Below are 25725 nucleotides of genomic sequence, written 5' to 3'. Positions count from 1 at the left end.
ATATGACTGTATTTGTCATAAAAAATGTATTAAAATGCATTTTAAAAATGTGTCAAAAGATACCAGCATCATAAGCATGGATTAAATAAGCATGGATGGAAATGCTGCAAGCCACAGCTGCCTGTGTTAGCATCACCAGCCAAACACTGCAGGACTTGATTCAGATGAAAGACAATACTAAGAGAGATACAAAGGATACAGAGAAACAATGACCATTACCTGTAGGCTAGAACAGATTAGCCCACGGGTATTTGGGCATTGGTTCTCCAGGTCCAACTCTGTTGTCAGAAGGAAACACTCTTTACGGACCAATGGTATTACTTCAATATGTGTTTTGATGTTGGTGATAAAAAGCCCCTTCTACACTTTAGTTATCAAACCATTCAGTGGCCTCATGTGCTTGTATCGGCATCATCACCCTGGCAGTTGGCAGTGTTGATGAAACGCTTCATCAGTTGTCTCTGTATGACAGTTTTTAACATCGAGCCCACTCTCATTAATATTCACATGTCAACATGTATCCCTTTTTGGCACGCAAGTAAAGATTAGAAATCAGAGAAACTTCTAATGTTCTCAAAATGTATCCCTGTAATTGACATGAAATTGTCCAAACTCAATCTTAGGCTTCTTACTTTTTGACTTAAATTAAAAAAAAATCCAGTTAGTTTTCCAAAAGCAGATGTGGAGTTTGGAAAGCTCTGAAAACTCCCGTGAAGACCTAGAAAGTCTGTTTCAACAGAGCCCTGATGTAACGTCCTGCAATGTCTCCTCTGGAGTAGCGCGATCAGCGTTCTTCTTTGCCATTGTTTTAAAACTTCCTTTTAAGTCTTTATTATCTTGCAATAATATTCCACGGCATGTCAGCAGACCCCAAAAGCCATGCTGATGTTGTCAGTATTAATGGCAAGTCATGCACCTCCAGGCAAGGGCTTATTCACTGCATGACACGCTGTCTATCACTTTGTCATTTTTCCTGTCTTACACACTCACGTCAGTGTGTTGCCTCTGGTCCAGCCTTGGTATTTTGAAAGAGAGCACAGCTGCAAAGCCCTACATTTTAATCCGCTCCACCCGCTGGTGTCGCCACCTCTTTTGTTTTTCAAAATGACAGCGAACAATTAACGGGAAATTAGTCACCAAAGCTCAAAGTACTTAAAGATCCACCACTTGTGATATTGGTAAAAGTGTATATATATATATATATACTCTTCAGCCCACCAGACCTGTTAATTGTTACTGGCAAGAAATTGAAATTGTAGCTTCACATCAGTGTAAGAAGATAAATATATAATTTTTGCGAAATATTGCAAATACACTTGACTACAGATACATCTGAGGTGAAAATACTGACTGCAAACCACCAAAAACATAAGAATAATTACACATCCTTTGGATTTATGCCAGAATTGTTTCATAATTTAACCCCACAAATCCAAAGGGACCTTAATTAAATCCCCTTTTTTCAGTTTTTCTTTGACAGTAAAAGCTTGTTGTATAAAGCAAAGTTTTTATTTAAGCTAGAATCCGAGTCTGTTCCCCGAGTGCTACAATACCTCATACAGCACACAATGTCAAATGTTGCTGCAGCTCGAGGAGGTGGTGGTGTGGATAATGCCTGCTTTTGTGCTGAGGCGTTTAAAGACCACATGAGTTTAAACTCGAGTGTTTTTAAAGTATTGTAATGGTTCTTTTATTTATGTTATTTATTTCGATTCTTCTTTTTTTGGATATATGAGGTAAATGGTCTGGTACATGTATAGCCACAGCTTTTTCATTCATTCAATCACACACACATTCATACAGCATACACCCAAGCACTTTTTCTAACATTCACACACACTCTGATAAATGCATCGGGGGCAACTCAGGGTTCAGACATGCAGACTGGAGGAGATCGATCCACTGACCTTCCCACTGGTAGATGACCCACTCTACTGCCTGATCCAAAGCCTCCACCTGCACCCTCTATGCTTTTCAGTGTTTCTGTGGAGAACAGTTAGAAGGTTTATTTGGCAATGACACACCATGACCAAGACTCCTGTGGTGATTAATCAAATCCAGCCAGTGTTCACCTTCAGGGTGTTTCTCTTTTTTCCGACTTCACTGTCGTGTCCTAGAATTTTGGAAATTCAAAATGATGAGAAACTGAGCCAAGTGCACCTGGGAGAGGATCTGCAAAGTGAGAAGCTGTCCTTCAGTTGAATTCAATTCAGTTTCCTTTACATAGTGCCAACAAAAATAGTCACCTGAAGGAGTAATAAATATATTTGTATTATGATATATATAGACATTTACTGTAATAAGCTGTTTATGGTGATTACAGTACATTTGGAACAAAACAGCTGGAACTCTTACACTTCAGTATTTACATTTCATGCACAACAACACTGTTTTTACAGTAAGAAACTTATTGTAGATTACAGTAAAGACACTGTCAAACCTACAAATCTAGCTACATTACTGTAATTGCCTTCAGTCAACACTGATTAAGGCTGATATTGTACATTATTAATATTAGTGTTATAAAATATTAGTTTATTTCTCAGGCAATGAGTAGTTAAGCTTAGTTTGATAAAAACAAATTTAAACAGACGTGTTTCTTCCTTTATCAAAAGAAACTAATAAACTGCAGCATTGTGTGCAGAAAGACAAAAGAGAGAAGCTATCTGAGCTCCGATAAGATTAATAGAAGAAAGCAGTCAGGGATGGAGCAGAGCGCTGGCACAGATTTCCAGGGTGAAAGCTAGCAGATTTCCAAAACAGTCCCCATAGATGCAGCTATTTATGTGGAGAAATGAACCATTACTGTATCTAATTTGTGGCAAATTGATCCTGGAGACTAGGGCTGTCATCCATCCTCGTGCTTGTGTGTTTAGACGCCGATTTATACTTTGTCAGAGGGGAATAGAGCTGGGAGGACAAATGTGTCAGCTCACTGCCTCGCTCAGGCTCCTGTCACAGAAGAGCTATGATGGTGAAGAAAGCAGCTGGGGAAGGATTCACTCATATTTTGGCAACAGGAAGCTCCGCAGGCGGACATAAGTGAGGAAACCAACCTTCAGGTGACATAATGAAGTGAAGCAGGGCATGACTTGTACCTTATTTAATCTCTCGATATTGTTAGCGAGTACAAAACAGGAAAAAACAACAAAAAAAAGCAAATAAAAACGTAATTATGGTCTGGAATAAAACGACTGCCAGGGTGAAGTGAATAACACTGATCATCCGATTACAATGCAGCGTTCTGCTGGGAAACCTTGACAAGCCAAGAACACCCCGACAGCAGTGGTCTCCCCCCAGCTGCACATGAACTCAGAACATAACAAAGATTTGGACAATTCAGTGAGGAAGCTGAAGTCCACACTGAAAGTAAAGAAAAATAACAAAACTTGTAAATGTGCAGAAAACAAATGGAAAATCAACCACAGTTTACCTAATTAGAAACCTGCGGAGCCTATACTACCACAGTGTTGTTATGCTGACCTTTCCAGCCCCAAAATTTACATTTCAAACTTTAAAACACATAGAAAAAAGACTGAAAACTTTATCTTTTACCCCCTTCACGCACAGTGGCCTTTGGCCCACAGCTTTGCCTCTGTACTCGGGAACAAATACAGAGGAAGAGTGCAGCGTGGTCGAATTTTGAATCACTGATTAAAATATTGCTGTAAAAGTAGAAAGAGAAAACTTTAAAAGACGCCGGAGGCAGAATTAATGTTTAATGAAGGCTTTTAATAGACATGCAAATTTCCACAAATGTATAAATAACCATTAAATAAAGACATCTAGAACTACAACTGAGATTTGAATCATTGCTGCTGCTATCAGCACTGCTCACACTGCAACTACAACTTCATTTAGAAGTAACCGCCTTCAGGGTCAGAGGTTAAACTGCTGTTGTCAAGATAGTCTTTTGAACTGGTAACTGAAACGGAAACGTTAAGTGTCACTTCGTTAATTGACATTGCATTATCCCCATCTAGTGGTAAAAACCACATGATGCAAGTGTTTGCACATCAAATTAAAACACCATCCAGCGCACGATGAAAACACTGCTGCTGAGGACTAACTTTGACTCTAATGTAAAGCTACAATAGGAGGAAGGTTGCAAAACTTAAGTATGATGTGATGAAACTCAAATATGGTTCTCTACATCTCTCAAACATCAATATAGTCCTCATTTTTTAACATAAATCATTTGCTTCTAAAACATAATCAAATATATTTTTTATAACATCATTTAGACATTGGTCTGTGCTAATTAAGCTCATCTGTCAGTGCAAATCAACGCATTTTGTCCATTTCATGTTTTTAGTTTTTATGTCTTGTTGAAATTTTTTACATAAGGTTAAAAAATAGTACTTGTACTAACAGCAATAATGCTAGCAATATTAGTAATGATGACATCACATGCATAAAAGAAAAGTTTGAAAAGTGCATCAGAATAAAAAGAAATATAAGTAAATAAATAAAAGAGATAAAAACATTTTGCAGTGCTTATAGAATTAATACAGTCAGCGTAAAAGTTAAATAAAACAAATAAAAACTATTTTATTTATTTATTAAACTCTTACTATTATTGTTAATTCAAAAACAATATGCTTTTTTTAAAATAATATTTAGAAATATCTAGGGTTAATATTGTGCTTTATATTAAATAAATAAATAAATAAATAATGATAAAAATAATAATTTTCAAAAACCCTTGGAAAAAAATAATGTCAGTCAAAGTTTATAAGAACTGATTTGCAAAAAAATAAAAATGTAATAAAAAACTGAATTAAACCCATTAAATTAGATGGATGGATGGAGCGGCTCTCGGTGGAAGGGGGCGGAGTTTCCTGCGCTGTTTGAAGGGTGGCTCACAGAAAAGTAGTTGTGATGGCAGCGGAGTGAGCATCTTTGTCCTTGTGTACTTTGTAGATGAAACCTGGACCTGTGGTGAGTAAAAACGAGGCTCTTTGAAAGTCATGCGCCTGCTGTTTTGCGTGTCTCTGCTGTGCTCGCTGGTTTTATGCGGCCGTGGAAGGGCTGAGTTCACTCCGGCTGCGGGACACCCTCTGCATGCCGATGATGGGAACTTTTCAAACCAGGATCCCAGGAAACAAGAGCCCTTTCAACTCCAACAGCAAGCGCTGGAGCCCAGGCCAGGTCGGTGTAACGTCGATTTAAAGTTTACACTCTGTCCTCAGTTAAATGTTTGAGGAGCAAATGAACTGCATTACATCCTGAGAACATAACTTTTCTTTTAACAGTTCTTTTTATATATTCATGCTTCATCTTTCTTCCCCAAAAGGCTGCAAGTACCATATTATAAGAAACCTTTATTGAGCCGGCTTAGACCATCTGTATGAGGATTTTCTCACAAATCTGCAGATTTGCTCATGAGCAATAAGTGATGTTGGATCTTCCTGCTGCCAACTCATGAGTAAGGTGTCTCCATCTGTCTCCTTTTAGCGCATCGCCACCACCAGGCACAAATTTGATCATTTCGTGTGCACATTATTTACAACATTATGACAGTATTAACATGTTAAAGTGTTCTGGGATTTGGCCAAAAAGCATGTCAAACACATGCTTGGAATACAGCTCAGACAGCTCTCGATATCAGCTCAGTCTAGATTATAATTCCATGCAAATCATCTGCTGGCGCTACAGCAGGCTCATTCTTCTTTTTAACTTCTTCAATTTGTCTCCAGCTGAGCTGTTTTAATTCACGACATTTAAGGGAGAATCTCATTCGGAAGCTCGTCTGTTCTTCTCCCTCGCTCGCAGACACGCTTGAGCTTTTCGTGACAGACTTTCTGCTTCCAGAGGAGCTGAAAGAGGGATTTGTGACCTCGCTCTTATCAACTGATTTCATGACTTATTCATGCTGATGTAGGAGTGCATTACCATCACATGATCCCCCGGTCTGTGTTGTTGACTACAACACTTGGAAATGTACCCAAGCATGCTGTCGTCTCTGGCCATCCCTCCCCCCGTCTGCAGGCCTGCAGCTGAGTCCTGACAAAACCACGTCCTCTTAGCTTCCCTGTCCCTTCAGTTCCAAGTAAACTCTCAGGGGGAACAAATGCCCACTTTCCACTTGAGTTAAAAACAAAACACCCCACCCCCCCACCCCCACAAATACAGATGGCCTCTTCACCCACACTGAGATTAACGTCTTCATTGTTGTTCCCTTCAGAACGAGCAGATCGGCAGACTTAACGATTTAATCATTCGGCCTCGGGGAACGTTGTAATTATTTGACAAACATGACCATTTTAGGACATCAGCCCCTACTTCACTAACCAAACCCCAACCTCCAATGTGATTTTTTTTAATGTCTTAAACCTTTCTTCGGTTTGATATTGCTGACTTATGCTTGTTGTACCCCACATATTAAAAAGGTTTAATTGTGTTGTCGTCCATCAGTGGAATATGTGGCCTAATTCCAACACATACAGACAAATGTGGGGGAGAGTGGGGGTGGCACAAGAGATAAGTCCCTGTGGGACCATCTGTCTGGTCTGAAAACTGACCAGTCAACATGTTTGCGTTCCTTCCTGTGGATCTCTGATTGTTGTTGTCATGTCTGATAAAAAGAAAAAGGTGATAATGTGGTGATGCGTGTCAGCATTTAGCCACAGACAGAGTTTTCAGTCATTATCGCCCACTTTAATATTTCACTTCAAATCTGCACATATTTATAAAGTAAAGCTTTGTGGAATTCTTTATTACTTTTCCGCGGAGGATGATAACACCATTCCAGCCACATTGTACACACAATATGGAATCCATTTCTCATCTGCACTCACTGACCTCAGACGGCCCACTTCATAAACCTGGTTCAGTTCGCCAAATGGGGAGATTATAGTAATCTGGCACGAAGCACCTCCACTACAGATTTAGTGACCCCCTTCTGTTATGCTTGGCCACTAAGGCGGAACACACATGAAGCGGAGGCTGCCTCTCCCAACACAAGCCTCCTCGTGTCCATCTGCACTGGTGTAAGTATCTTGGTGGGTTGATGATAAAACACCCAAATGGACATGTTTGTTTCTCATTGTGGCTGAAAATAAGGAGCTCCGGGCATTTGTCTGCCTCTGATCAAAGAGAATTGTTCGGGGCAGTGATATGGCTTGATGTGGTTATCTGGCTTTGGCACTTGGTGAAACACTGGGAAAGCTGGTCGCATAAAGCTTCATGAGTTTGCAGTAAACCTTTGGCATCTCCTTTGGAAGCAGGATTATAAGCAATCAAAGCAGCAGCGATTTCATCCGCTGCTGCTGTCAGAGTGGTTTTGTCACCATTAGAGAAAGATGCTTATGGCATTACATCGCTGCTGTGGCAGTAAGCAACACTTAGCCATTAATAAAAAGTGTTATGAAGGCATTTTCATGAGCTCATGGTGAAAAATAACTACAGAACTGATGATGATCCAGCTGTTGAGATTTACGACTCCCCAAACTCACTTTCCCAGCTACGCCAGAGGTGCAGCTCAGTTGACAGTGTTTATTACAGTGCATAAGGTGAAGGAAGCTAATGTAGCTCTTACCACAGTGTTGCATCTGTACACAGTAAGCTCTTTGCATGGAGCATTTTCCTTTTCAGCGGCTTTATTATATTTGATATGGGTCACTGGGCTCAGATGTTTACAGCTATTCTGTGCAATCATTCGTTTGATTTCTTTTTCTTCAGTAAATATGTGCTGCTTTATCCTCGTGCTTTGTAAGCTACCATGACAGAAAGATGGATCCACAGAGTTGTTTTACTTCATTGAACCACTGCTTGTGTTTGGACTGCTGAACTTGGCTGTGGAAAAAGTCACAATTTAAAGATGCATTAATTGATTTTTTTTTGCCACTTAGCAAAATACGATATGAGCATTAGCACCTAGCTGCCTTTTTACACACCCAACTCTGATATTCATCTGAAAGGCTGAGGTACCTGTCACGTGTTACTCCAACTCATATAGAAAAAATAGTGTGCGGAAATGCAAGAGTGAGGACCCACATACAGGATGCAGACTTAAAACCAAAAGTGAGCTGTTTTATTTGGGATGATGCAGACTGATAGAGTCCAAAATAAAATCCAAAATGAGAATACAAAGAAGAAATCAGGTAGGGTGCTCAGCACACACTGTTCACTGAGGGGACTGAGGGGAGGGTAGGACTATTTATACACAAAGTGATAATCAGGGAAGTGGAAACAACTCAGGGAATAAGACACAGGCGTAGATAATTCGAGACAGAAAACAAGGCTCGAAATCAGGCACCATGGCAGATATGTGGATCTGTAACAGCTCAATAGGTAGTAGCAAACTTTGTCTGCTGTTTGGTGACGAGCAGAGCTGAAGTGTGCAGCGCTTCATAGAATTTTCTGAAACCATGTCCACTGGAGGGGAAGACACAAAAGTCTACAATATGTAAATAATTAAATCTAACAAAATGCATTGGATTATCTGTGCCAGATATTTATTTTAGCACCATCTGGTTACTGTTAGCTATATGCTAGTGAGTTACTGTAGGTAAAGAAATTGCTAATATAAAAATGTTACTCTGAACTTTGTTAATTGTCCACATTTTCCTGCAAGAAAAATCACCAAGCGTCTTTCAAAATGATTAACTTATACAAATGCAGTAGTTTAAAATTGAAATTTATTTATTAGTGGCTGCACTTATAGACACATGACGTGGTTTTTCTGTACCCACCATCAGAAAGATATTTAAAGTGCATGACCACACTGCAGCCCAGACCATAGACTGTATATAAAAGATGGCTGTAGCTTCCCAGTCTCAAATGCAAAGTCCATTCCATTTTCCAGCGGGGGGAAGATGGTAAAAAGACAAGAATCTGAGTGCCTCGGGCTGTTTTGATCTGTGCCATTGTAACATAGTTAAATAGAGTTGAAGTTAAATCCCGCTAAATGGGACATTGGCGCCACCTACTGTCGAAAAAGTGACCCTGCAATATTCACAAAGGGCAAGGGATTCTGGGTAATCCTCAGAATAATGGAGGATTCCTGCGAGGTAAGGAATTCGCAAATGTCGTGGGGAGGAAAAATCATATCGCAGGCTGTTAAAGTAATACAGTCTGACCCGATTATTTTTGTTGTTTATACATCATTTGTTGCGGGTCATTTCTCCAGTCTTTATGTTGAACTGAGTGCACGTTTATGTGAGATTTCTTTATTGGGAGGAGAGGAAACAAAATGGGAGCATAGTTAGCTAACTCTGTTGTTGCTTTCCCGTTTAGATTTTGTGCTGATTGCCCACGACATTAAAAAGAGAGCATTCTAACCATTGCCTTTTTGTTGTGAATGCAGGTATGTGACTGTGCTACACTGTTTAGAGAATTTACATTGTTTCATGTACAGCTTTAAAATATATTTCTATATTCCTTTCATTTGGGAAATTTAACATGCAATGTTAATGGTGTTGAAGTTTTTCTATTTTGGTTGTATAAATTTACCACTATACGATCACACTGCAAGTGGAAATGTAATCCTCAGAATAATGGAGGATTCCTGCGAGATTTTGTGCTGATTGCCCACGACATTAAAAAGAGAGCATTCTAACCATTGCCTTTTTGTTGTGAATGCAGACCAGAGAAGACACTACACAGAGGTCACACCATCAGTGCACACTTCACTGGGAAAATCATCAAGTTCATTTTGGGAGTCATGGCCCCCCATTAGGATAAAAAAAGGATTACTAAGCAATTGATTTCTGTGTAAGTGACAAATAGCTTCAGAAGCCACAATAGTGACAGCAAAAATGCTGAATTTGAGTCTTGACAGAAGGACTTTTACCAGGACTAACCAATGGACCACATCATTTGGGCGCATGCACACGCAGCAACCGGCAGTGAATGAGAGCTTGGCGTCAGAATCACCTTAATTAAAAGTCAGAAAATAGAGCAAGTGCAATCATATAAATATCTTGGCACCATAATCAATGAAAAACTGAACTTTGATCAGAACTGCAAATCAGTTGGTAAAAAGGGTCACCAGCACCTTTACTGCCTCAGGAAACTTGCTCATTTCCACATTGACCAAAAAAATTGAACTTTGTTTTATCATTCTGTTATTGAGTCTGTTTTATCCTTTTGTTTGGTGGCATGGTTCGGTCAGACCTCAGTCACTCACTGAATCAGATAGTGAGATGGTCCAGTCACCTGATAGGTGAGCCACAGTCTTGTTTAGCGATGACTTTATCAATCCTTAAAAATGGTTCCCATCCTCTACAGGGTGAATTTCAGCTTCTTTCCTCAGGACGGAGGTTTCTATCTCCAAGGTGCAGGAATAAGCGTTATAAAAACAGCTTTGTCCCTGTAGCTGTTACTGAATTAAATAAGAACTGTTTTTGTTTTTGATTCGAAACATTAAATTACTATATACAGTGGGGCAAAAAAGTATTTAGTCAGCCACCGATTGTGCAAGTTCCCCCACTTAAAATGATGACAGAGGTCAGTAATTTGCACCAGAGGTACACTTCAACTGTGAGAGACAGAATGTGAAAAAAAAATCCATGAATTCACATGGTAGGATTTGTAAAGAATTTATTGGTAAATCAGGGTGGAAAATAAGTATTTGGTCACCTCAAACAAGGAAAATCTCTGGCTCTCACAGACCTGTAACGTCTTCTGTAAGAAGCTTTTCTGTCCCCCACTCGTTACCTGTATGAATGGCACCTGTTTGAACTCATCATCTGTATAAAAGACACCTGTCCACAGCCTCAAACAGTCAGACTCCAAACTCCGCCATGGCCAAGACCAAAGAGCTTTCGAAGGACACCAGGAAAAGTATTGTAGACCTGCACCAGACTGGGAAGAGTGAATCTACAATAGGCAAGCAGCTTGGTGTGAAAAAATCAACTGTGGGAGCAATCATCAGAAAATGGAAGACATACAAGACCACTGATAATCTCCCTCGATCTGGGGCTCCACGCAAGATCTCATCCCGTGGGGTCAAAATGATCATGAGAACGGTGAGCAAAGATCCCAGAACCACACGGGGGGACCTGGTGAATGACCTGCAGAGAGCTGGGACCAAAGTAACAAAGGTCACCATCAGTAACACACTACAACGGCAGGGAATCAAATCCCGCAGTGCCAGACGTGTTCCGCTGCTGAAGCCAGTGCATGTCCAGGCCCGTCTGAAGTTTGCCAGAGAGCACATGGATGATACAGCAGAGGATTGGGAGAATGTCATGTGGTCAGATGAAACCAAAGTAGAACTTTTTGGTATAAACTCAACTCGTCGTGTTTGGAGGAAGAAGAATACTGAGTTGCATCCCAAGAACACCATACCTACTGTGAAGCATGGGGGTGGAAACATCATGCTATGGGGCTGTTTTTCTGCCAAGGGGACAGGACGACTGATCCGTGTTAAGGACAGAATGAATGGGGCCATGTATCGTGAGATTTTGAGCCAAAACCTCCTTCCATCAGTGAGAACTTTGAAGATGAAACGAGGCTGGGTCTTCCAACATGACAATGATCCAAAACACACCGCCCGGGCAACAAAGGAGTGGCTCCGTAAGAAGCATTTGAAAGTCCTGGAGTGGCCTAGCCAGTCTCCAGACCTCAACCCCATAGAAAATCTGTGGCGGGAGTTGAAAGTCCGTGTTGCTCGGCGACAGCCCCAAAACATCACTGCTCTCGAGAAGATCTGCATGGAGGAATGGGCCAAAATACCAGCTACTGTGTGTGCAAACCTGGTAAAGACCTATAGTAAACGTTTGACCTCTGTTATTGCCAACAAAGGTTATGTTACAAAGTATTGAGTTGTATTTTTGTTATTGACCAAATACTTATTTTCCACCCTGATTTACATGTGCTACAGTGAGGTTTATATTTATTAGGTATTTGTGTTTTTGAAGGGATGCCAAATGCTATCATTTTTTTCCGTAAAGCAAATTTAACTTACCCATGGGTATGAATAAAGTTACCTCACCTTACCTAGGTGCCTAAATATATATTTTGTATGCATTCACTGTAGAAGACAGAATTGACAAGGAGATACGTTGGCATAAAACGAAAGCAGCCGGGAGCCATGAATCGTTTTCTTCACCAGGGTGGGCGGGGCTTTATCAAGCACTGTCTCTCTAAACATGACCTTGTATGCAAGGCTGCGTATTGAGGATTTAAAACAAAAATAAACAGCTAAAAGAGGCTAAAATACTCTAATCTAATCGTGTTATGGATTTAATCCAATGCTTAAATAAATATTTTGATTAGTGTAGCTTAATGCATCGGCTTCATCCTTTAGTCAGTGATTCTTGTTTGGCTGTGATGGATTACTGAGTATTTTGTATTGTTATGCAACACATTGCCCTTTAGAAGTCTCCATTAACCTTTTTATTGGGCCTCGGTGTTCAGTGTGAAAGTGGCTAATTGAGTAAGGTGCCTAAATGGGATTCTGTGGCTGCTGCTTGAAACATTTAATGATTAGGAGACTCTCACGAGAATTACAGTATTGAAAATATGTACCCTAGGCAGCTGTCTGCATGCTGATGTGGCAAAATGTTGCTGTGACTGCATGCTTTGCTGGACTAATTGCCCACTTTCAATATTAGCATTTGTGTCCCCATCTTTACAGTCCACTGGGATTAATTGATTGATGCCCTCGAGGGATTCCGTAAACTAATTTTCTTGTTGTTTTGTCAATAATGTCTCGTCCAGGTTAATTAGCACTGCAGCCACCTCTGTTCTGCTGAAATATTAAAGTTCAGTATTTGAAGCTTTTAATGTTCATGGAGCTTAAAATGATACATTTTGTTCAGAGAACATCAGAAACTTGCTCGTTCAGGGGTTGCAGTGATGCACTCTTACATATTTTTTACCTCCTCATCATAACTTCTATAAACTTGCAGATGTAAAGTGTCACATTTGTCAGAGCTGCAGCCATGACTATGCTCCCATCATTTTGTGAACCTGCAGTTATCGGTTTTCTTTCCCCAGGTTCTACCTTCAGCTTGAAGGTCCAGGTGAATGATGTGCTGAGTCGTCAGTACCTGAGCCAGGCAGTGGTGGAGGTCTACGTCAACTACACCAAGACCAAAACAGCTCTTTCTGGGGAGGATGGTGGGGTCTTGCTTCACATACCTTACCACACTGGGATGCTTCTCACAGTTGTTGCCTGCCATGACGGCTACATTTGCACACTGCTGCCTTGTAAAACCGACAAAATGCCAAGTATGTCATCTGTTCAGGGTGTTTGCACATTGTGTGGATGTTTTTTTTTTCCATGCTAGCTCTCATTTTGAAATTTAGCTCAGCTCAAACCATTTATTCTTTGGTTATAGCTGAATGTCACATGTTTACACCAGCACTGCAGAGAGAGAAGAGAATTGTGGGGGTTTTATTTCATCATGAAAAGCAACCAGGGAAAACACTTTGATTCATGCGCACTTCTTTTCGAACGTTCTCTGTTTGTGCAAGGCCAAACGTTCCTCCACCTTTCTTGCATTTGACACCTAATTAGCTTTTCCTGGCTGCTGCAATCTGTCCGGGATTATTTTTTGACCCACATCTGGAGTGTTTGCTTCTTTTGCTCCTCTTCCACATTCAATGCTACAGTTTTCCTTTTAACTAAAGCTTTGAATTGAAACCTCTTTAAACCTGAGCTAATGTTGCTGTAAGCCTCTTCCAGAAAAAGGCTTTTTCCTTTGCTTGTATCATTTGAGGGGACAGTATTAGCATTGAAGAATAAAAAAACCCCACACTGCCATCTAGTGGAAGAAAAGTAAACCATAGTGTGCTAATGCTAATTTGGGTTCTTTCCTCCTTTTCTCTTTGTCACTACTGTAGTATTTTCATCAGTGACATTATCACTTCAGGGTGTGAATCAAGGGAACATCTGGCTTTTTGAGGATTCTGTCCTGATCACTGGGAGAACATCTGGTACTGTATAAGCTGTTAAAGTCACTGATGCTCCTGTTCTCTGTTATTGGGAAATGTAATGTCCTTACAAATGTTTTGTATCATTTTGCAGATGCTTCATCCCAGCCTGTGGTCAGTTTTCCTAAAACCCTGCTGAACCTGACACACAGCAGTAATATCACCTCTGTTAAAGCCTTCCTGACCATTCCCAGGCTGACGTCAGAGCAGGGGGGCTTCCTGGCCACTCGAGGCATCATGAGCAATAAATCTGGTATTTAGATGTATTTTTTGTTCTGCAAAAGCATGAATAGCATAGTCAGAATTACCAGGTGTCTCACAGGTGCAATGCATTCATTACTTTTTTCTTTATACTTCATAATGTCTGCATTTTGGGGCAGCGAAGTGATGCAGTGGTTGCTTCAGAGCAAAAAGGTCCTGGGTTTAAACCCAGCAGTGGCTGGAGTCTCGTTGTGGAGCGTGCATGTTCTTTGGAGGTACTTGGGCTTCCTCCCATGAGGTTAGGTTCATTCTAAACCGACCATAGGTGTTTTTGAGCCAGCTCTCTGTGGTAAATGGACTGCTTCTTTTACAGTACTTTTCTACCATGCTTGAGCACTCAAAGCACTTTATACTATGAGTCTCATTCATAGGAGCACATTTTTCTATGCCTAAGTGCTTTCTATCTAACATTCACACACATTCACACTCTGAAACCCATCAGGAACAACTCAAGGTTCAGTATCTTTCCAAAGAATACTTTGGCATTCATACTGGAGCAACAGTAGACACCGAGGTGCACCATACGTTTTGCCCCGTGACAGCTGGGAGAAGCTCCAGCCCTCCTTTTGACCCTGGATGGACATTTCGTTGATTCATTTAAAAAGTTATGCTATGACCTACGCTATGACCAGTGTGTAAAATGGTCACCACAAAGCCACAAGCTATGCATATTTTGACAGAATATCATGGAAACGAAACAGAAAATGAAATGCAGCTCCAACAAAGGCCGGGAAACTACTTTTAACTGGGTAAAGTCGGCAGGAGACGATTGATCGAGTTTCCTTGAGTTATTTTTTAATTTCGTGTTGTGGAAAAAGTGATGTGAAGTGACACATTACTACACATGGCAGCCTCAAAAGAAACGTGTGATCTAAAAGACGTTGGATGCTGATCTGTGGATGCACTCCCACTGAAACCCACAGATGATTAGCAGACAGACAGAACGGCAGTTGAAATGAAAGTAACAGCGTGAAGACAAGTACTGGGGCACAAAAAGGGAATACATGAGTACAAGAAGAGCCGCACAAGAACATAAAAACAAACTTTCTACTTGTCACATATATTTTTTTGAGGGAGTTTTTGAAATTGCCTTAAAACGGAATTTGTTTTCCTTCACATGATGAACTTTGGCACCATCTTGTGGTTCTAAAGACAAATACACGTGAAATTTTGGCTTGAAGCAGTTAAGGCCTTTACACAGTTACATGAGTTTTGAATGGGTAACAATTATTTATAAGTTCTACACAGATTTAAGCAGTACTAAACTACAATACCAAAGCTGTATTACACTAAAGTATTATTACATGAACCTTTTATTCAAGAAAAGAAAAACAAAGCTGTCGGAGCTAAATTTGCCCAGGGCACATAATAACCTGCTCTTCTCTTACACATTTATTAATGTCCTCTAGGATACGTCAGTGTGGAGTTAAGCCCGGTGGCAGCTGTCAGCGTGCAGCTTTTCTCAGGAGACACGGAGTTACATGTGACTGGGCCTGTGCAGATGAACCTCAACATTCCCGACAGCTTTGGACTTCAGTCTTCGAGTGTTATTCCAGCCTGGTTCTTTAACCAGACCACTGGTGAGTAGAAATCATAATCACACACATACTAACGCCCCACTCATCTGATAAGTCATTAACATAAGTGCGAGAAAAGAGGATATAAGTGTAAAAGGGTTGCTGGGTCTCTTCAGGGGCATGGATGAGAAAAGGATTAGGAAAGGTGACATCAGTAGATGGAAGTCTTGTGTGGACTTTCACAGCTCCTCATCTCGGCTACTGGATCGCAGCACCTGTGTCATCTAACAGAGGTAAAAGTCACTTTTAGCAGTACAGACTTTCAGATATTTTCTGCACTGGAATAATTAATAAAATTGGATTTTATCATTGTATTAATTTCATTATTCACAACCTTGGAAGGCAGCGACTAATATTACATATTATTACATATTTGATCACATTTTATGTTTTCTATTCTGGACTCTCTAAAAGTCCTCCTTCTGATCTTCTTCAGGTTTCTTTGAACTTGCCATTCCCATTGACTTCATCATACGGCATTCCTTTTTCCTGATGGTTCTCTTTGGAGGGACACTCGTTATTATCATCTCTCTTCTGGTTGGGTTATGTTATTGCAGGTAAAAAGAAAAGAGAAAAAATACTTTTATACTAAACTATACCAGATCCAACTACAACATTAGAGCCACCTGCCGTATACTGTGTAGGAGCCACCTGCGCCAACACATCAGCTCTGACCTACTGAGATGTGGACCTGAAACCTGTGGCGAAGTCCTTTAATGCCTCGTATCAGGATGTTTGCAGTGGGTCATTTGGGTCCTGCAGGTTTTCATGTGGGAACTCTGTGGATCAGAGTTGCTCTGGGTCAATGCTTTGTGCTCTTCGATGGGATTTTGCAATGTAGCAGAATCCTTTAGTCCTTTATTTTCACAATAGGGAGATCTCAGACAGGGTTGGGCAACTCCAACAATAACACCCTGGGTCAATACACCTGAATCAAATGACTAGTTCATTACCAGGCCTCTGGAGAACTTTGAGACATGTTGAGGAGTTAATTTAGCCATTTGAATCAGTTGTGTTGGATCAAGGATACATCTAAAACCTGCAGCACATCAACCCTTGAGGCCTGGAGTTCTGACAAAGTATCCCAGTTTGGCCCACTGAGCTGCTTTACTTTTGTTAATAATGACAATGTTATGACAAAGGAGTGAAAATGGCTGGAAGGTTAAAATATTCTTAGACTTAGACAAACTCCCTGAATCATAAAGATATGAACAATAGTTTACTTACAGCAACTCCGCTGTCATGTCATGCACATTGCAATTACATGATCATAGTGACCAGAACAAAAACCTTCACACAAAGGCTCACTAATTCAAAAGTGCTGTCCAATCTCTAACTTTCAGTATAACCATGTCCTATATGGGCTATCACTTAGAAGTCACAATATACTTTTAAGTGAATATTTCACTGAAAACCCTCTATCAAATATTCATACTGTGGTCATGTAGCATCACCCAGTTCTGCATAATACAGGTAATGACGCGTGTATCATAAACCTTTGCCCTTTACACACTTGCTGGGCTCAATAGGACTATCAGGGACGAGCTGTTGATAGTTTTCTGTGGCGTATTCCTTTAAAGAATAAAAAATTAATCTTAAATTTACCCAAATAATCATTTACTAATGTCCTGGTTTACCTGCAGGTGTTCCTCTGGTGAAACTAAAGCAGCAAAGATCCTACCAGTGACGACAAAAGACCAAAAAACTTCGACATGTGATGATGATCTCTTTGAAGGGAAAGCTTCTCATTCACAGGACCAGCAACCTGAAGAAAAGAGGGACAGTAGACACAATGCTTCTTTCATAGCCAACACCAGTGCTGTGGCCATTATGCTGGAGAATGATCTGAACACGGACCTGAACGATTTGACGTGTTCACACAAGACTTCAGAACAAAGAGTTTCTGTATCTCTGACAGATAATTTGTTTTTCTACAACCAGCCTGTTGCAATTCTTCACACTCCAGCTTTCTTCCATTTAGAGGAGCAACCAGAGGAGGCCCAGTGGAGCAAGTCAGCCACCCTGCCCCGTGCAGGGGCTTCAAATGGTGCTGCCACAGAGCCTTTGAGTAAAGAAAACTTCACCCAGACACAGACAAAAGGTCCGCCTGAGACCCAGCACCAGGCAGCAGAAACTGAAGACAAGCTTGGAGCTTCAGGTGGCTCCCAGACAGCAACCTCCACCAACACATCCAGGCTCCCAGAGTCAGTGTCAGTGCCCGGGACGTTACATAAAATCTTGGACAGCAGGCACTCGGTGCACGGACAATCCAATATCTCCTCACTTCAGCCTCCTCGGGCCTGGTTTGTCTCACTGGAGGGCAAGCCTGCAGCTGAGATCCATTACGCTGTGTCAGAGCAACAGAGGAGACGGAGACCAGTCGAGAGTCGAGAGACCAGTTTAGACTCTGGGGTGGACATGAGTGAACTGAACCAGACGTCTGGCAGGAGGGCGGTAACGCTGGAGCGAAACGCTACTTTTGTCAAAAGCGCATCGAGCAGTAAACATACGTCTGCACAGTGACTCATCTCTAACAGCCTTATCACCCATATCGCTCCAAGTTTGTTAATGAACAGCATCACGTTTGTATCACAGGGGAATTATGTATGTTATTCATGAGATTCAGTGCATTTCTGCCATAAGACCTCATAATGTCTGCATTTCAGCTACTGTACATCTAGAAGAGTCCACATTTCACAACAGAGCGTATGGACTTGGTGATCGTTCGCTGTGGATGTAACAATACATGTGCTTTTAACAGCTTCTAACATGTGTATGCACTCAAAGACTAATGTATAATATTATAGTAAGATGTTGTATATTCATTTATTTTGTGTTACATATTTCTGTTTTCATGTAAATTGCTAATGTGATATAAAATACCAGAACCTGGTGATGTTTAAAAGATTTTGTTTGTTTATCAGAGGGAAAATCAGAGGGAGAAGTCGTGTAAATCCACATGTTTGTTTCTGTGTTAATGCAGGAAAAATACATGCATCCATTTTTTTCTACTTATTCAAGTCACAGTGGGAGGTGGGGTAAACCCGGGACAGGTCACTAATCAGTCTCAGCACTAACACGGAGACAGACAAACATTCACACTCTCAGCCTGTTCAGGATCACCAGTGGACCAAACCCCATGCAGGTGTTTGGACTGTGGGAGGAACCCATGTACCAAAAAGACAAGCCAGAGCTCTCACAGACAGGCTCCAGGCTGGATTCAGTCTTGTTGCTGGGAAGCAACAGTGCTAGCTAACACCTCGATAATAGCCAGTACTGTCACAACCTGGCAACTTTGAGCCATGACAAAAGGTGAACACTCCTTTAGGGTATGCATGTGTGTGGAGATGTGAGTGTTGTAAATACAGTGAATTACAAATAGCAATAGAAAAACAAGTGGAACACAGGGTGTGAGGGCAAACAGGTCCATGTGAAGCAGGAAGGAAGAAGAAAGGGCCAATACAGAGCCCAGATATTGCCTTTTGGCTCAAGCCACTAAAGCCCTGAAACACACAAAGGAAAGGTTTAAAGTAAGGGTGGTCATAATATGTTCGATTTAAAATTACAGATCTGAAAACAGCTAAACTGCTAAAACAGAAACAGAAAAACAAGTTAAAACATTTTGCCTTTGCCTTTCATCACTCTCTCTATTCTAAAAATGCTGAGTTATAGATATAATTCAGAACATATACATTCACAATTTTGAGCCAATTGTTAGAAACCATCACTGGCTGACGTCCCAAGGAGCCAGACTTTCATGTTATTTTTCCTTTTTTTTGGACATTGGCTGCGTTTTCACTCATTTTCAATCCAGTCTCATACATCCGACCATTCTCAGATGATGTTTTAGGCTGCTAAACTAGGAATCAAGATAAAAATAAGGTCCTGAGATGCATCTGTCCTTTCAGTTGTTCTATCTGCTTTTCACTAAAACCTCATCAGAAATGGTTGCAGTGGAAGGAGCCATTCTTGAGAAAAGGCCGAGGTATGCAATTTTACACAAGAACTATTCTGAAAATTAGTCCAACAAGTTTTATGTTGTGATGTTTGTTTTAGTTCAAAGTGCCAACTTATACGGAGAGGAGAGAGGTACAACAGTGAGTATCTACAACTATAAAACACCTTAATATCACCTACATGGACCTCAACACTATTGAAGCAGTGTCATCTTGCAGGAGGACAGAACAGAAGGCAGAAAAATGCTTGCTGCACCTACTTCCCATTTTCTTAGCAACATATAAAGAAAGAGAAGGTGGCTCAACACTGCACATATTTGCAACAAGGAGCAACAATGCACACCGAGAGAAGGGATCAGACTCATGAAGCTCACCTTTGTAACCCGCCATGTACCTGACATAAGGTAGAATCTACATTTATGAAACAGGGAGTTAGAAAGAGGCAGCGTGATTGGTACATTTCATAATTCACATAAGCAGCTGAGCTCTGATAGGATTCGATACCAGTCTGAGCAACAGAGACCTTGACCACAGTTGTAACCCACCAGTTAGTCTGCTGATTCTAATTTCACCTTAAAAGAAGAGAAACCTCAAAACAACAAAAACGAGTAATTAACACTACGCAATAAATCAATCAATAGCCAAACACAGCACAATCTGATTCTTGGATTATTTTGCAAAATGTAAAATTAGAATAAAATTGGACTTTCAGAAAGCACCTTAACAAACCCAGCCTCACTCTGAGCAGCTGATCAGTCAGCTCAGTCAGTTCTGAGTATGCTCAGCCGGAGTTAAGCACATTTATGACATTTTTTAAACTCCAAAAACAGCATGTGGTCACATCATCAACAAGGCCATTCTGATGAAGCAGGCTGTTTATTTTCTCAAGATTTCTAAGTTGTGTTCAGTTTGATTTCATAAAGTAGTCTGAACCTAAACTGTCTCACATCTTATTTACAATGGGGAAAACTAAAGATGGGCCAGCTGGGATCCTAACTGGGCATGTGAGTATGCTGCCTGTGTGTTACCAGTATTATACTGTAGTTCGCATGCCTGTCGATGTGTTTGCATGCCACGTCAACAGAATCAGGAAGTAACGAAACTTTTTTTATTTCACAGAACGACAACCACAAAAAGCCCTGGCCCTTCCTTTTCCTGCTAAACTTTAATCGCTCGCTTTAGAGTCAAGTCATGACTGAATTTCTGTCAACAAAGGTAAGCAGCACGTATTTGCCATGTAATGCAGTCCATGTAATTCTACCAGTGATATTATTTCGACTTGATATGCATTAAGAAACATCGGTTTTATTTTAGCCTATACATACTACTGTAACCATTCCTCGCCGTCAGTCCCCTGACCGTGGTCGGGAGACGCGAGGGGAGATGCTTCCTCCAGGGCCGAAGTTTATCCTCCTTCGGGGTTAACTCCCTTCACTTTTGTGGAGTAGTGAGACAGACAGACACTACTCTGTAAAGGCTCTGTAAATAGTTTGCATGTACAGAGGCGTAAACGGCTTGGTCCTTTACGCACAGAAAATTACGCAATCTATTGCCATGTAATCTATTCCATATGTGGCACATATTTTAAGAGAAGTCCTTAAAGGCACCATTATAGCAGAAGAAGCTTCTTCCCAGCATGGTACCAGAATCTTTACTTGTGAGGTTTTGAGTTTATTCATTTAGTACCAAATCGGGCAGAGCACGTGACCCTTGATATTACGCTAACCCAGTAAAACACTTTCGATTCCGTTTGAATAGTTTTCATTTTACGCCAAAGATAAAACCGTTCAAAGTTCGGAAATAGTAACACCGCTAAAAAAAAAAAAAAAAAAAAAAAAGCTCACTATGTATGATGCACGCAGACCCACATCCGGACAAACAAGTCTGAGTCTCTCACACGAACTGCGTTAAAGTCTGTGTCATGCTCAAGAAAAACGTTGAATTCCACAAAGTATGTCTGCACTATTTCAGGCCACGGACAAACTAAACTCACAGCTCAACAGACTGTGCGTATGGCTTTCGAGTGACCCTGAGTACATCCTGGAGCACTGCGGGGATATCCTATCCGTGAATGAATATAAAAAGGTAATAAAGCAAAGCAGTGGTTCAGAGCAGATGAGAGAACTTTTGGAAATAATCATTCAAAAAGGAGAAGATACCTGTCAGAACTTTATTGACACTCTGAGGAAGCACCAAGGACACTTCCCACAACTGAAGCAGTTTTTCGTCACTGAAGCTGAAGGTGTGTGAAAGTCCCGTGTGGTCTGGGCCGAAAATGAGCCTCGGCCTGTGAGATTACCACCAAAGGAAAGCTGAGATTACATTATTCATATATATGTCTATTTTATAGTTCCAGGTTCATCCACTCCAAGCATGTTTGCTGATGGTAGCAGTGTTGTGTCCTGCAGAGAAATTACAAACACAACTGCAAAAAACATTTCAATTAACATTCAAACAGTAAGCCAGCCGGCAGACAGCAGTTTGTCTGGTAAGAGGTTTTTTATATTTTTTTCTATGTGGAATCATATAAGGGAAACCATTAAATGCACTCATTAACACTTTATATTAGGTACACCTTTTCAACTGCTTGTCAATACAAACATCTACTCAGCCAGTCACATGGCAGCATCTCAGTGCATTAAGGCAAGTAGACATGTTCAAGACAAGCTGCTGAAGCTCAAACCAAGCATCAGGATAGGGAATAAAAACGATTTGAGTGAATTTGAAGTTAATTTGGTTTGGTAGTAGTTCATTATTATACAAGCAGTGAAACAGCTATTTTGCTGTATTTCAGTTGAGTCAGTAGCTATTTTCAAACATATTTCAAGTTTGTTTTCAGTTTGAGTCTTTTTATATAGATTTTATTACAACAAGCTGGAAATTAATTTTTTCTTCTTATTTTTTCTGCTTCTTACAGGAAATATTAAACCCCAAGCAGATCTCACTGCAAGTGGCGGCGGTGTTATATGTGCTGATAAAATATCAGGTGTCCATGTTGATGAGTGTATAAATTTCTCAGTGAGTGTGAATGCACCACAAGAAAACACAGGTAATATTTTGACCTTAAATGTGTAATTATTGTTGTTGCTTTTTGTTAGTCTGTAATTCATAAATCAAATTATGCAAGATTAAAAAAAGACTTTTGGAAAGTAAGTAATTCCTGATGGTTTTTCTCAGGTATGGTAGAGGACACACAGCCACCTCCTGAGGTACAGTACAAGAATAGTGCTACTGGCAAGAACACACATAGAGGTGTTCACTGACACAAGATGGTATTGATGGTTTTGGGATAAGTCAGTTGAAGTTAAAGTTATGCTTCCTACACAAACAGGGGGAAAAAACGGATATCCTACAGTTTTAGTAAATATTGCACATAGTAGGTCTTACCTCAAATGAACAATTGTAATATTTTCTTAGTTGGCCAATGATCTGGCACACAATCACTTGTGAGGTCAAAGTGTATTTTTTGTTTTTAGAATTTGTTACCTTATGCAGCTCTTTCTCCTAAATGTGCCACGGTACTGGCATGGTTATAGGGCATGGTTTATTCTTCCTGAGAAGACTGATTTGCCCTCCTCAGTGTATCATTGTAAACATATAAAAATTTGAATGTTCATTTTTGTCATTTCATTCTAAAAGGTAAATTCGACCGATATAACATGTAAAGTGAAACATTTCAAGCTTTTTGTGATAATTTTAGGTCAAAGCTCATTAAGAATCACAAATTAGAGCATCTCAAATGATTAGAATATTGTCTAAAGTCAGTCAAAAAAGGATTTGTTACAAAAGAGTGCATTTATCCACTCGGTACATGGTTGGAGCTGCTTCAAAATAAGTGGCTCAGTGCAGGGTGACATTTAGCTCAGCTGGGTGTTCCCAAAGCCTGGTAGTGACCTTCGCAGTTCTCTGTTGATTTGGGTGTTTCTCAACTTCCGTTTGGTGTTATCCCAAAGATGAGGTGCAGGTGTGGCGAGTTGGCTGGCCAGTCGAGCACAATAGTATCACGGTTGGCAAGTCATTTAATAGGAGTTGTGGCACTGTGGTCAGGTGCCAAGTCCTGCTGAAAAATGAAATTGTCATTTCCATAAAGCTTGTCAGCAGGTGGAAGCATGCTCTAAAATCTCCTGGGAGAGGACTGTTTTGACTTTTGATTTAACACAACAACATGGTGGAACACCTTCTGCATTCAGCAAGTGAATATATAGAGTTTTTTAATAAATTTTATAAATAACATTTCCATAATAAAAATAGTGAAAACAGTTAATCACACAGGTGAATTTGTTTTTTCTGGACTGAAGTTTTGTGAATTAAGCCTCCTCACCTGGACTTTTCAGTCTTTCAGTATTTTGCTGGAAAAATATTTTCCTTTAAATGTAATTAATAATGTAGTTTGGCATGGATAAAAGAGGAATACATGGCACCAGTGAAAAAAAGAAAAAAAATCAAGAATTTATACAAATGCCTAGAAAAAAAAAATACATTTACTTCAGACTAATCAACAATACACTGTCATCTTTTTCAGGGTCCTGCTGTGAGAAAGATCAAGGAGCACAAGGTGGAACTCATTAACTGCCTGATGGGGGATGTCTTTATTCTGCAGTGTGTGCATGCCAAAGGAATCCTCTCTCCCAGACAATATGGAAATCTGAAGCACTCCTCTAACCCAGAACAAACTGTTACCAACCTGATAGATCTTCTGATGAGTAAAGGTGAAGAGACCTCCGATCAGTTTCTCCAGATTCTTAAAGATCCTGAAGTTGATGCAACGTATCCACAACTGAAAAACATTATAAAGTAACTGAGATCAGATCATATGTATTTTTTTTTTAGCTAGGATGAAATTAAATAATGGTAAAGGGAATTTAATTTTTTGAGCAGTGTATATACACACTTGCACATTCCCACAATTTTGATGTAACTGTGTGAGATATACCCTTCTGCTTTTCAAAACAGGGCACTGAAGTAAAGACTATCCTCAGAGTTTCATACTAAATCTTAAGGAATTAAAAATGAAGCATGTGAAATGATTTTGTCTTGGTAGTTTGTAGATGATACACTGAGATTGGTTGTATACGTGTTATAGCTATGTATGGGCACCAGGTGACAGCATGAAATATGTTTATATTGTTAGTAGAGTTTTAACTACTACTGAAGAGAACACAGATGTTACAGCACACATGAAGTTTCACAAAAGTTGAGTGTTTAATGGAATAAAATGAAACTACTTCTCACACTGCTTTTTAAACATTTTTCTTTCAGTAATAATAAAACTATGTTGCTGTAGTTTCAGTGCATAGCATTTCAAACCATTTAAAAGTATCCTACTAATATCCAGGTTATCCATTAATAATTGCCGAGCTCTAATTTAATAGCAGAATACACATTGGTTATTCTGACTGTGCTTTCCATCCCCGTTGAAACAGTAATCCATCACTACAAGTTTTCCCCTCTTGGGTAATGTTGTATTCTGCTATAGTGGAGACTCTTCATAATCTACCCCAGGGCCTCCTCCCAGTAGGACATGCACGGAGAGAACACAATCTTAAGGGGTTTAATATGAGTGTCCAGGGTCTCTACTCATAGACTTCTTCTACTGCCACTCATAGTTTGATGCTGTCCTTTAATATTTTTGAGCAGTGAACATCAAAGTTGGTAGCCTGTCAATAAGGGCAGAAATTTATTAGACAAGATCAAATTAATCTGATTAAAGTGAATGGAAGATTGTGTCACTTCAAAATAATTCTTCTGATGAGTTAAAATTGTTTTACAATGAATTATATATAAGTAAACTAATGTTTTAAAATGCATATTATAGCAAAAACTGTTCTGTACAATGCAGTCAAATATCAAATATGCTTATATGGTGAAAGCTGTTTTTAAAATTCCAGGACAAAGACTTTTTCCATTGAGTTTCTGGGTCACTTGTACTGTACTGTCAAAAACACTTGTTTACATTGTTTGTAACTGAGACGTATTTTATGTTTTTATGATACAAACCATTGTTCTATATTTAAATCATACACCAGGTACAACATTACGACCAC

At 40.1% G+C, this 25725-nt stretch overlaps 2 protein-coding genes across 2 annotated transcripts; both read left to right on the top strand.

Moving 5' to 3' along the window:
- Nucleotides 1-4828: 4828 nt before the first annotated feature.
- On the top strand, nt 4829-18718 carry LOC113008175 (protein FAM171B-like). The gene is made up of 8 exons (XM_026145413.1): nt 4829-5151; nt 12949-13182; nt 13798-13890; nt 13982-14140; nt 15558-15728; nt 15842-15958; nt 16162-16282; nt 17369-18718. The coding sequence occupies exons 1-8, from the start codon at nt 4971-4973 to the stop codon at nt 18246-18248; spliced, it is 1956 nt and encodes a 651-aa protein (XP_026001198.1). The 5' UTR covers nt 4829-4970; the 3' UTR covers nt 18249-18718.
- A 2062-nt stretch (nt 18719-20780) lies between these two features.
- On the top strand, nt 20781-24912 carry LOC113008458 (uncharacterized). The gene is made up of 6 exons (XM_026145891.1): nt 20781-20896; nt 21653-21923; nt 22032-22169; nt 22599-22730; nt 22859-22890; nt 24204-24912. Exons 1-6 carry the CDS (start codon nt 20873-20875, stop codon nt 24477-24479), a joined length of 873 nt encoding a protein of 290 aa, XP_026001676.1. The 5' UTR covers nt 20781-20872; the 3' UTR covers nt 24480-24912.
- The last annotated feature ends 813 nt before the right edge of the window (nt 24913-25725 follow it).

Source organism: Astatotilapia calliptera, chromosome 16, assembly GCF_900246225.1.
Source record: "Astatotilapia calliptera chromosome 16, fAstCal1.2, whole genome shotgun sequence".
Taxonomy (NCBI): Eukaryota; Metazoa; Chordata; class Actinopteri; order Cichliformes; family Cichlidae; genus Astatotilapia; species Astatotilapia calliptera.
Note: the sequence above shows the minus strand (reverse complement) of the source record. Positions and strands in the feature narration are given on the sequence as shown.